Source organism: Lactuca sativa, chromosome 7 (assembly GCF_002870075.4).
Source record: "Lactuca sativa cultivar Salinas chromosome 7, Lsat_Salinas_v11, whole genome shotgun sequence".
Taxonomy (NCBI): Eukaryota; Viridiplantae; Streptophyta; class Magnoliopsida; order Asterales; family Asteraceae; genus Lactuca; species Lactuca sativa.
The window spans coordinates 205,018,305-205,031,221 of record NC_056629.2 but is presented as its reverse complement, the minus strand read 5'-3'; the positions used below and the strand labels follow the sequence as shown (position 1 = coordinate 205,031,221).

Sequence of the window (12,917 nt, the reverse complement as noted above, 5' to 3'; positions counted from 1 at the left end):
GGCGCGGTGTCGGGGTTTGGCCGCATCTGTTTTGTTATTTAGTTACCACGCCACGACTATGGGGTTGGCTACAACGCAATGGATTCAACCTTTATCTTCGACAATTAGCTTTTTGATCAGATTGACTTTTGGTCATACTCGTGTAGAATTGAGTATTTGACTAATGACTAGTTCCAATTTGGTTTTAGGTAACTTGTATTAGCTGTTTTCGTTGATGAGGTAGCTGTTGAGATTCTGCTTTTCAGTTCAAATGAGTTTTTTCACTGTATTATGTATGTCATAGTTACGATAGCTAGGCTGTGTGTATTGCTGTGTTGTTAGTATCTTGATTGTTGTTGTACGGTTATTTGATATATTTAAGTTATTTTGGACTCGGGGTTGATACGAACTCGGGGTTGATGCAGACTCGTTGTTATATTTGAGTTATTTTAGACTCAGGGTTGATGATGCGGATCCGTTGCAATATTTGAGTCATTTCAAACTCACGGTTGATACGGACCCGATGTTGATGTGGACCCATTGCTGTTATATATGTTGTGTTGTGTTGTATGTGATATTTTGGGACTCACTAAGATTTTGCTTACAATTGTGGATTAAATATTTTTGTAGACGCTTCAGATGATTATAAAAAGTCGAAGACATGACTGTACACATACATCAACAATTTTATGATTTGAAATTCCACGATACTTTCATTATAACTATAATTTATGGATTTTAGTTTATGAACAAATGGTTTTAATTTAAATGTACCTTTATAAAATTGAGTGTTTAGGTTATTTTAAAAATAAAAAAAAAATATTTTTAAAAATGAAACGTTACAAATGAATTTAGAAAATGAGTTGTGATTTGTGAATGAAACATCTCTTTATATAACAAAAAAAAATGAACATTTGAAAGGAAAAAAAAGAGTTTGGTAAATGACTTGTGTGAAAGATTTGTTGCTTATTTTGATTTTTTTTTTGTTTTTCTTTTGCAAAAATTATATTTTATCATGTCTTTTTAATTTTTAAAATTCTCTTTTCATAAAATAAATGGTCGTTTAAGAAATATATATAAAAAAAAAACGACCAAATCATTGTAAAATCTGTCCATTCTCAAGTCATTTTCAGGATTATCCCATTTTTCAAAATAATTACTTATCGAGGTTAAGCTCCGGTCAATTATTTACTTTTACCAAGGGAAAAAAAGAATGTGATGCAGGAATTTGTCCATGGACCCCCACGCAGTGTATCATTCCGTCGGGTCCTCCCCCTCACCGCTGATTTGTTTTGGAGTCGTCGGATCATTTAATGCTCCTTGATTTCGTACCTAGGATACATTCCTAAATCTGACGGACATGTCCGGATCAGAGCCGTCCACGTGGCCTAAGGAACATGCCTATTACTGGTAACCCAAATCGTAGGTTCTACCAGAAGAATCTGGCTGGCTAATCTTCTGTGGGTTAAAATTGGAAATATAAGATTCTAAAAAGTAAATCTTGTTTTTACTTTTTAATTACATTTTAGCCCCCTTAAGTACGAGCAAACTGCTTTATGGTCCCAACACGTTTTTGTTTAATGTGTGTGTGATTGCGGGAGGGATTTTGGGAAAACGTTTGAAAACAAAATTAAATACCTTTTAAATAAGCTACCAATAATCCAAGTTAACTTAACGTATACATTAATGATGCTTTTGTAGTTTTGTCATCTTTATATCCTTTCTCTCCATCTTGAAACATAAAAAATATATTAAATATAATAATTCATTTTGGCATTTTTACAAGAGGGGACACAAGAAAGCATTAACTTCTATTTTATTTTATTTTTCTTGTTTATTTTAGCTTATTCTGTTTTTGTCTTCAAACTTGAGAATAAACGTTAACCACCTACTGAAATTACTTTTATAAACAATCAATTTACATGCTAAATATATTTTAAAAGGCATACAAATGATTTAGATATTTGATTAAAATAAAAAATTCTATGAAATACTATCAAAGTAATATACTTTTGTATCAATTATTATAAAACAAAAAAATCGAAGTTTGAATACTTATCCAAAATTTTAATATGACATTTTGATGGAATCAAGATATAAAGCATTGCATTTTTAGGATATAAAAAGTATTAAAGATGACATCAATTTATTTTTTGTTATTTATTTATTTTTTTGGTCTATTTTGTCTTCATTAATGACCATTCATGATGACACACTCATAACAACTTCACTTATAACTCATAGAAATGTGCTGTGAAAGTGATTTATGACCTCAAAAACGAAAACAAAATAATCGGTTGTTATAAAATCATCGTAAAAAATATATTTTTTTAAATGTTTCGGCCATAAAGAATATATTTGTGAAAAAACGGCAAATAGTGAATGTAATTAATATATCACAAATTTGGTTAAAAGAAAGGGTAAAGAGGTAACTTAATTTTACCATTTTATAGCCAATTTAGTTACATTTGGTATGAACTTGAATAACTAAAAACGTTTATTTAACCACTAAACAATTAGATTATCAAAACATATACAAACATCCCTTATTTGTCTTGGCTAATGTTAAGGCATAAAAAAGGAATAGTTATTTTAAAGTACTGAAGGGTTTCAAAGTGTTGTTAAATTTATACGAGGGGTGTATTGGGTAAAGTTTTTTCGTAAAATAGGGGGAAAAATGCAAATAAACAAGTTCAAAAGGGAGGGGGACATGGGTGACAAATAAGCAAAGGGGAAACAAGCAGCTGGAAAACCTTCCTAAGGAGAAAAAAGTTAGTTGGGTGTGAGAAAGAAGAAAACCTATACATACAACATATACATACAAAATCAATCTCTGTGTGTTCTTCCGCAGCGAAGATTTGTTCTTCAATCGAGAAAGATCCCGGCGATTACTTTCAATCCTTCTCGTGAATTTATATTAGTATATGTAAAAAGACGTTTACCGCAGCTTTGCAGATTGTGATCCCACGCTTATGTTCTAGGGTTTCGGTATGTTCTTTATATTAATAAACTTTCTATTGAACCAAAAGTCGTCTGATTCAATCGATGCAATTGTGTTTAAAGAATAGAGACGTGCTGGTGTTTGTTTGGGACCAGTTTGAGATCTGAGTGGTTTGTTGCTTGCATTGTTGAAATTTGTCGGTGTAACTTTTTCTTCAATGCAATAATCTCCACTGTAATCAAATTAGTTTTTGCTACATTAACTACACTTAGTTTTCAGATTTCTTGAGTCGATAATTTCTTGTATGGTTGCATATGCATCGCTAAATCTGCAAAACCGACAATTCTAAGAACAATAGATAGCTTTGAAGTCACGGCATTTCGGAATTTTATGAAATTATGAAATGGATCAGGGATTAGATTCTTATTGCTGTTATGCTTGGTTTTTCTTCTTCCTGTCTACTGCTCAGATATACAAGAAATTCTAGATCTGCATCGTTTCTTCATTCCTTTTTGTTCTTACAGAAGATACATGGCTTGTGATGGTTGCCTTCATTAAAGTCTTCTGCTGCTGAGTTTCTACCTTCTGTACCTGGCAAAAATGTCAGGTAAGTTTCACGTTTTATTGCCGGGTAACATTAATTATTCACTTAGTCAGAAGCCCTTTTTTTGTTTTACAAACAGAAAGTGTAATCTTTCTTTATAATTTTCTTCTATTAGGCCTAGAAGGAGCTGATGCTTTTGATGAAATTAAAGAAAGGAGGATGGATTTCGAAAATTCTGAAGACGAGAGACGAAGATCTAAAATTGGAGCTTTAAGGAAGAAAGCAATAAATGCTTCAAACAAATTCACCCATTCACTTAAGAAAAGGGGAAAGAGAAAAGTTGATTACAGAGTTCCTTCGGTATCAATAGAAGATGTACGTGATGCAAGAGAAGAGAGAGCTGTCCATGAACTCCGACAAAAGCTCCTTGACAAAGATTTACTCCCAGAAAGACATGATGATTATCATACCCTTCTGAGGTCAGTAATTTCTTTCAGTTTTTTAAAAGATCTGTTAAAAAATGTTAAACCTATTTGTTTATTATTTTCATACAGGTTCTTGAAAGCAAGAGATTTTAACATGGATAGAACAATCCGGATGTGGGCAGAAATGCTACAATGGCGAAAAGAGTATGGAACAGATACAATATTGGAGGATTTTGTATATGAAGAACTTGAAGAAGTATTACAATATTACCCTCATGGGTACCATGGAGTTGATAGAGAAGGAAGACCTGTTTATATTGAAAGACTTGGCAAAGCACACCCCAGTAGACTCATGCGCATTACGTCTATTGAGAGATACCTAAAATATCATGTTCAAGAATTTGAAAGGGCTTTTATTGAAAAGTTTCCCGCTTGTTCAGTTGCAGCAAAAAGACAAATTTGTTCCACTACAACAATTCTTGATGTACAAGGCTTGGTATGTGATATATACATAAACTGTTTTGAAATTTTTATATTTTCTACATTGACAACCAATTTTTATATAATATATGCAGGGATTGAAGAATTTCACTCCAAGTGCTGCAAGTATTCTTGGAGCCATGGCCAAGGTTGACAATAACTATTACCCAGAGGTAAATAAAATCAAATCACTCCTTCCTTTAAATTGAAATCGGTAAATTGCAGGAAATAGCAACGTACTTTACTCTTTTCACCAATGTACTTTTAACTTATATATATATATATATATATATATATATATATATATATATATATATATATATATATATATTTTACTGATAATAGCAATATGTAAAAATAAAGTACAATTGCTATTACTGGTAAATAAATGTAAGTATGTTGCTGTTAAAACTAAACAATGGATTTACAAAATTAATGGCAGACTTTACACCGTATGTTTGTGGTCAACGCTGGGTCAACTTTCAAGAAGTATTTATGGCCTGCTGCTCAAAAGTTTCTAGATGCAAAAACAATCTCGAAAATTCATGTGTTGGAGCCAAAATCATTGGGGAAATTACTTGAAGTCATTGATCCAAGGTTTGTGTTGTTTCATAATTTGTCCTTGTTTTATTAGGGAAAATTACATTTTCTTTAGTAATAATAAATGCAATGTACTTTGTTTTTTACCCATAAGTGAATTGCTATTATGGGAAAAAAGTAAAGTATGTTGCCTATATTGAATCATCTGATTCTTTGTTATTGGTGCAGTCAATTACCTGATTTCCTTGGTGGTTCTTGTACGTGTCCTGGTGAGTTTGGTTGCCTTAGGTCAAACATGGGTCCATGGAGCGACCCGGAAATAATGAAGGTATATAAAACATTTTGAATTGTGTATATTTATATATAAATAACAACTTTCTAATTATTTTATTTTTCTTCACAGGTTGTGAATAATACAGAAGCCACATTTGTAAGACAAATCACAAGAGTTTCTGGTGATGAACAGAAACTTGATTCTTATATCCCCCCAAAGGCAAGTATATTTATTATATACTATTGGCAAATTTTGACATTTTAGAATTATGATTTTGACTTTATTTTTTAAAAAAAAAAATTTATACAGGTGATGTCATCTGATTCTTCTTCAGTCTACTATAACTGTGATGATCAATTTAGTGGGTCGGATCAAGAAGTTGAGATAGAAAACAATCATGAAACAGCTTCTGATGATTTTATATTAATGGAGATTGTGAAGAGGGGATTTAATTACGTAGGAAGACCACTGGTGTCATTGGTGGAAAAACTGATTGTTCTAATTACCATTCTACCCTTTGACTTTTTGAAAAGACAGAAGAATGTTTATCCAACTAACACAGTGGAAGATGAACCACGAGAGAGTGTGAATCCGTTTGTTGAGAGGCTTGAGAAGCTTGAAGGGCTACTTGAAGAACTTAAAAGGAAACCGGCTCAGATACCTGTTGAAAAAGAGAATATGTTGTATGATTCGTTGGAGAGGATTAAATTAGTCGAATTTGATCTTAATAAAACCAAAAGTGTAAGCCTGTTTAAAAAAAAATATATATAATCATGAAATTATTATTATTATTACTCCATTAAAAACTAAGATTTTGGAGTAATGATCGTGTGCCGTGCAGGTACTTCATGCTACGGTGGTGAAGCAACTTGAGATTGCAGCCTTGATGGAGAATATACAGGAGTCAAAATTTCACGTAAGATATATATACCCTATTTTATTTAAATAATATTATTTAGAGTAGAATACAGAAATGAATATAGCTAATTTTTACAATTTAGATCCCAAAAAGTTCTCTCTACCAATTTAGATCCTTATTTGTAACATTTTTGGGACCAAAATTGCAAAAACTTGTCATTCTACTTAAAACATGGGCCAAATACGTTATAGGAATCTCAAATAAGAACCAAAATTATAAAAATGTAATTTAGTTTAATATTTTATTAAAGATTAAAATTTAAAGATGGTATTTGGGTGCAGCGGCGGAGGATCTGTTGAAGGTGCGGTGGACAAGCGGTGAATTGTTTTTGGCAATGTGAATGTGAATGTGAGGTGTGTAAAAACTAGAAAGTAATAGAGAGAGTAAAAAGTAGGAGGTGAATCTATTATGGTGAAAACAAGTGTTAGAAAAAGGTTTACTTAGAGTATAAGATGAAAGAGCAAACAGAAAGCAATACAATTTATGGAATGAGATCCGCGCTTATGGTTGACATCTTTAAATACTACTATACCACCATATATTTGGAGTCACGTTCTAAATCTATGATTTCTCAAAAATCGCCTCATAAAACATAAAAGCGTTCAAGATCATTCAAATTGGTGTATAAAACCCAAAGCATGGGTGCCCAATGTAATATATATACAGATTTTGTGTGCATGCATATTCATTCATTAAGAATTTCAAATGATTGCTTTCATTTTGTTAGTGTAAACATAAATATTTTTTTAGAACCGGCCAGTCGCGAAATCAAGAATCCCAGTCATGTTGGAGAAGTTGCAGTCATGGATACCGCACCATTTAAAGATCCATTCTCGTACCCATTTCGCGAAACTACAAGTTACCAAGATGTGATCAGCTGATTCTTCATAGTGTCCTAGTGGACCACAATCAAAGGAAGGAAGAGGGATTTTACGGTGTTGAAGAGCCATAGCTGAAGGGATGCGTCCCATTTTAGCTCTCCACGCGAAAGAAACTTTTTTCGGGACCTCATTTAGCCATACGCAAACTGTAGAGGATGACGAAGCGTCTCTGTCAATTTTTTTCTTAGTGCTTCCAAAGTATAGTCCACACACTTGTTGTTGACAGATTGGCGTAATAATCCATGGATTTAGATTCAAGTTTGTGTATAGCTATAATCGTCTGGCTCCACAACAGATAATGAGATTTCCGGAGACGCCACCACCACTTTGCGAGTAACACGATGTTTAAAGCTTTAATTGTGCCAACTCGTAACACCCATCCTTTTTTTACAGTTATCACTTACTCCATGCCACCCAGTTTATTTTTTATTTCCCTTCGGACCCGCCCACAAGAAATTCCGCCTTATCTTCTCCAACGTTTCAATAATTCCTGCGGGGGCCACAAATAAAGATAGAAAATAGGTAAGAAGATTCCACATAACAGAAGTCAGAAATATAAGCCGACCCTCGAAAGAGAGATGTAGATTTTCGCATAGATAATTTAGCAATGAATTTGTCAATAACCAACTTCCAATATTTTTAAAGGTTCATGTTGGCGCCCACTGGAACCCGAGGTACGTGAATGGAAGAGCTGTAAGTCCCTAATCTGCCCGTGTATCAGTCAGATCCGTTTGATGGTGCGGAATCCCAATCAAACGGATGATGTTAGATAAAAAGAGAAGAGAAGGAGAAGAAGAATTAATATGAATCTTGTATGTATTGATATGAATTATGATCCGGATACAAGAGATTCACACACACATAAAAGCTCCTGTTTCTCTCTGGCCGTAAACTCTCTAGGGTTCATTAATCATCAATCTATACTCCTCACCCTAACACCTCTATTTATACTAGGGAACATGGGCCGGAAACAAATGGGCCGTAAATGAGTTTACGGCCGTAAACTAGACCGAAAATTCATAAATATTACACAAAATTATAATTGCCTAGAAAAGTAAAGTATAAACCATATTTTGACCCAACAATCTCCCCCTTGGTTTATAGTTTTCTTTTCTTAATGACCCAACAAGCCCCCCCCCCCCCCCCCTAAAAAGTAGCTGGCTCTTCTTATCAATCTTCAATGAGAGCTTGGTTTCAGCATTTATCTTCAATTTCTTCATAACATCAGGATGAACATATGAATCTTCAATGAGTGACTTCATCTTGAGCACTTGAGGTTTTCTTCAGAATTTAGCATTGAACGCACGTTGGGTGAGGAGGCTTGACGTACTGATTCTTGAAAGATGACACATTCAGCTTGAGAATCTTCAGAGAGAACAAATCTTCTAGATCACTTTAGCAGGTAGAACGATAGCAGCAGACTGATTGAGGAGGCTTCAATGCAATCCGTCACATAATCTGCAATTGCAGCTTCACCTTGCTTCTGGGGTTGAAGGATTGAATGTTGAAATAATGATCTTCATTTCTTGCTCCTTCGAATGCGAATTCTTCGATGCTCACGGACGAGGCTTTGGCTCAGAAATCTTCAACGGACGAGGATTAGAGTAGACTAGTTGTGAAACCCATATATTATACGGGTTAATTAAAACATAATGTTAAATAAGAGCGATTAAATGAGGAGTTTATTTGAATTTGAAATATGAAATAAGTGAAAATTATGAAAAAAAACATGCAAAAAATAAATTAATTAAAATTGTGTGTTTAATTGTTAGACCCGTGTATTAAATGAGTTATTATAATAAAATGTTAAATACAATGGTTTAAAATGTAAATTTATTTGAAAATGAAATTGAAATTTCAAATTTCAAAATTGAAATTAATAGTTATTATAGTAGGTTTAATTTATGGAAACTAAATTAATGATATAGTGGAAATGAATAATGATGTAACTGACAAGTGGAAAATAAATATATTTCAAAATTATAACAAAAATGAAATGTGGCAAATTAAATGAGAGAATGACAAGTGGCAAATTAAATGAGAGAATGACAAGTGACAAAACATTTTCATTTATTAGGGTAGATGACAATTTTTTATTCTTTTGTATCTATAAGAAGGATAGATACACATTGCAAAGATAGCTACGTACATGGACATGGTCTAAGTAGGCATAGGATTTTAAATATACCTGAGGGGTGAAATACTACCAAAAACCATGACAACATAGTCTATATCGATTCCACCATAACATAAAAAAATGAATCATTTATTACACATCGGTAAACAAGATACCTAGTAACCAAGATGGTCAACTAAACTTAGGGCATCTCCAACCCTACGCTAAAAACTATTTTTATATTATAAATTGCATTATAATGCTCCAACCTTACACTATACCTAACACTATATATAATGTTGGATTTTAGTGTAACACTAAATATAGTCTACTCTAATAAATGAATGTTTTTTTGCCACTTGTCACACCCTCATTCAATTTGCCAAATGTCATTTTGTTGATTTTGAATTATTTTTTATTCCACATGTCATTTTATGGTTTTTCTATTTTATTAAATCTACTATAATAAATGAAAGTTTTTTTGCCACATGTCCTCTTCTCATTCATTTGGACACGTGACATTTTCTAGAATTTTTAAATTTTATATTTTCCACTTGTCATTTTATTGTATTTTTCATTTTATTAAATTAAAATTCAACATTTAATGTGTAAGGTAATATATATATATATATATATATATATATATATATATATATATATATATATATATATATATATATATGTAAAGTATTTATTAGAAAAAGTTTATATATGTAATGTATTCAATACAATAAAGTCTCATTAATTTTAATAATTCAAAATTTTCTCATTTTTCTTATAAATTCAAACTTTTCAAATTGTTAAAATTATATATATATATTTTTAATTAAACCCATGTAATACATGGGTCTCACACCTAGTTTCATATAATATTTAAATACAATAATAAATGCATATTAGTTTCCATAATGAACTTTCTTTTTAATTTTAAAATTACTAAATTAGAAACTTTCTTTTTAACTTTAAAATTACTAAATTAAAGTTTCATTAATTTCTTTTATTTATTTATCTAAATTATTTGTTTAAATTTAGAGAAAAAAAACACTTTAATTTGTATAATTCAATATTTTTCTCATTTTTCTTATAAATTAAAACTTTTCAAATGTTTAGAATTTTATATTTAGTTTTTTCTTTGAAATAAACACATGTAATACATGAGTCTTATATCTAGTATTGAATAAAGAACAATATATTGCACTAATTTTTTTAGTGTTAAATATAATATAATGAGTTGAAAGATTTTAATGTTTACGCTATGTTTTACACAATAATTATAGATATAGTGTAAAAAAAAGTAATATTAGGGATCGGAGAATGTCTTAAATCACTACGACTCAAACGCATTAATCCATTAAGACGCTGTGTGAAAGTTCACTTTGGTTGCCAAACGAAAAATATCAAAATTTAAAGTTTATTACAAAACTAGTTGTGAAACCCGTATATTATACGGGTTAATTAAAACATAATGTTAAATAAGAGCTATTAAATGAGGAGTTTATTTGAATTTGAAATATGAAATAAGTGAAAATTATGAAAAAAAACATGCAAAAAATAAATTAATTAAAATTATGTGTTTAATTGTTAGACCCGTGTACTAAATGAGTTATTATAATAAAATGTTAAATACAATGGTTTAAAATGTAAATTTATTTGAAATTGAAATTGAAATTGAAATTTCAAATTTCAAATTTCAAAATTGAAATTAATAGTTATTATAGTAGGTTTAATTTATGGAAACTAAATTAATGATATAGTGGAAATGAATAATCTACTCTTCTAATAAAAGACTCCTGTATTACATGAGTTTATTTAAAAAAAATATAAAATTTTAACAATTTGAAAATTTTGAATTTATAAGAAAAATGAGGAATCTTTTGAATTATTAAAATTAAAGAGGATTTAATGTATTAGATACACTAGGTGTGAGACCCATGTATTACATGGGTTAATTTAAAAAAAAATTAAAATTTTAACAATTTGAAAATTTTGAATTTATAAGAAAAAATGAGAAATTTTTTGAATTATTAAAATTAATGAGGCTTTAATGTAGTGAATACATTACATATATAAACCCTTTCTAATAAATACCTTACATATATATTACCTTATATATTAAATGTGAAACTTTAATTTAATAAAATAAAAAATACAATAAAATGACAAGTGGAAAATAGAAAAATTAAAAATTTTAGAAAATGCCATGTGTCTAAATGAATAAGAAGAGGACATGTGGCAAAAAAACCTTCATTTATTATAGTAGATTACATATATAAACCATTTCTAATAAATACTTTACATATATATTACCTTACATATTAAATATGGAATTTTAATTTAATAAAATGAAAAATACATTAAAATGACAAGTGGAAAATAGAAAATTTAAAAATGTTAGAAAATGTCATATGCCCAAATAAAGGAGAAGATGACATGTGGCAAAAAAAACCTTCTAATAAAAGACTCCTAGATATGCCACATGGCATTTTCTAAGCATCTACTTTGCCACGTGGTAGGTTTTAGTTCACCATGAGCTTTGTTTTCCCGCTCATTCTGAGTCTCAGTTATAACGTTGTATCCAAAAAATCAGCAAACATTCCTCCATTACCGTTTACATCCCCAAAAATCAGCCATTGAATTTCATTATTTATCAATAAATGCATGAATCCTAATCCATTCCAATTTAAATTCGATGGGTAGCTTTTTATCTTCATCTTCTCTATCTGCTCCGCCATCATGCTTATCTCTATGAGATTTATGTCCGATCTCTTTATTTATGTTTCTCTCTTTATATTTAAAAACTTAAAGGGGTGGTGGTCATTAATTTAGATTGTTCATATATCTCACACTTTATTTAAACCCTCGCATCCTCGTGAAACCCTAGAGACGGCACAAAAACTGCTTTGGTTTCCATCATCGATGTGTATTCCGTCCGATTATTCAAAATATTTTCAAGTTTAATAGCTCCAAGATCTTCAAGGTGATTTGCTCATCTTTCATAATTTCTCCTTTGTATTATATTAATGTAACTTTATAGCTATTATATATGCAAGTTAATTGTAAGAAAGTTTGATCATGTTCTTATTTTTTGTGATATGGCAAACATTTTAATTTTTGAATATAAACGATCCTACAAATTCAATCCCGGTAATTGGTCAAGGTCATGAAATTAGCAAAACTTAATATGGTAAAGTTATTGGGGTTGAAGACTAAGGATTCAGAGATGTCGGTGGACATGTATTTGGAAACTGCGAGTATGGCATTTTTTAGTATAACGTATATCCGGGTTAAAGTTTAGATTGTCGTTCTTCCGTTATGCATTGTCAGTTCCAATTTTTCGATTGGTGTTTACTCCACTTTGCTTTTTATGTTCTTTCTGTTGGCAACAACTAGCCCATTCTGTGTATGGATTTCTCTTTTATCAAAGAAGGTTGGCAATTTTTTTTCATCGCTTTGTTTTGTCTATGGTTTTATCTCCATTAAGTTATTTGTGATTTGGGGTTTCTTTATCGTTGATTCTTGGGGATTTAATGATCTTTTGCAGTTTTTCCTACAATTTACCTTGCATTTGAAACTTGAAAATGGAGTTAAAACGCTTGATGATGCTGTTATACACCATTTCCCTCTATTTTATTGGAGATATTATTTAATGATCTTTTGTAGATTTCCTACAGTTTACCTTGCAGTTGAAACTTGGAAATGGGGTCAAAACCCTTGATGAGGTTGGTATACACCATTTCCCTAATTCCCTCTATTTTATTGGAGATATTATCGATCATATACCAAGTGATATAAAACTCTAAATTAGAACATGAATATTT

At 30.8% G+C, this 12,917-nt stretch overlaps 1 protein-coding gene across 1 annotated transcript; it reads left to right on the top strand.

The window, feature by feature from the left end:
* The first annotated feature begins 2,685 nt into the window (after positions 1–2,685).
* LOC111884727 (phosphatidylinositol/phosphatidylcholine transfer protein SFH13) lies at positions 2,686–6,623 on the top strand. The gene is made up of 11 exons (XM_023881035.2): positions 2,686–2,967; positions 3,445–3,527; positions 3,640–3,943; positions 4,019–4,385; positions 4,465–4,542; positions 4,812–4,966; positions 5,138–5,237; positions 5,313–5,402; positions 5,493–5,924; positions 6,025–6,099; positions 6,384–6,623. The coding sequence occupies exons 2-11, from the start codon at positions 3,521–3,523 to the stop codon at positions 6,399–6,401; spliced, it is 1,626 nt and encodes a 541-aa protein (XP_023736803.1). The 5' UTR covers positions 2,686–2,967; positions 3,445–3,520; the 3' UTR covers positions 6,402–6,623.
* Positions 6,624–12,917: the final 6,294 nt, after the last annotated feature.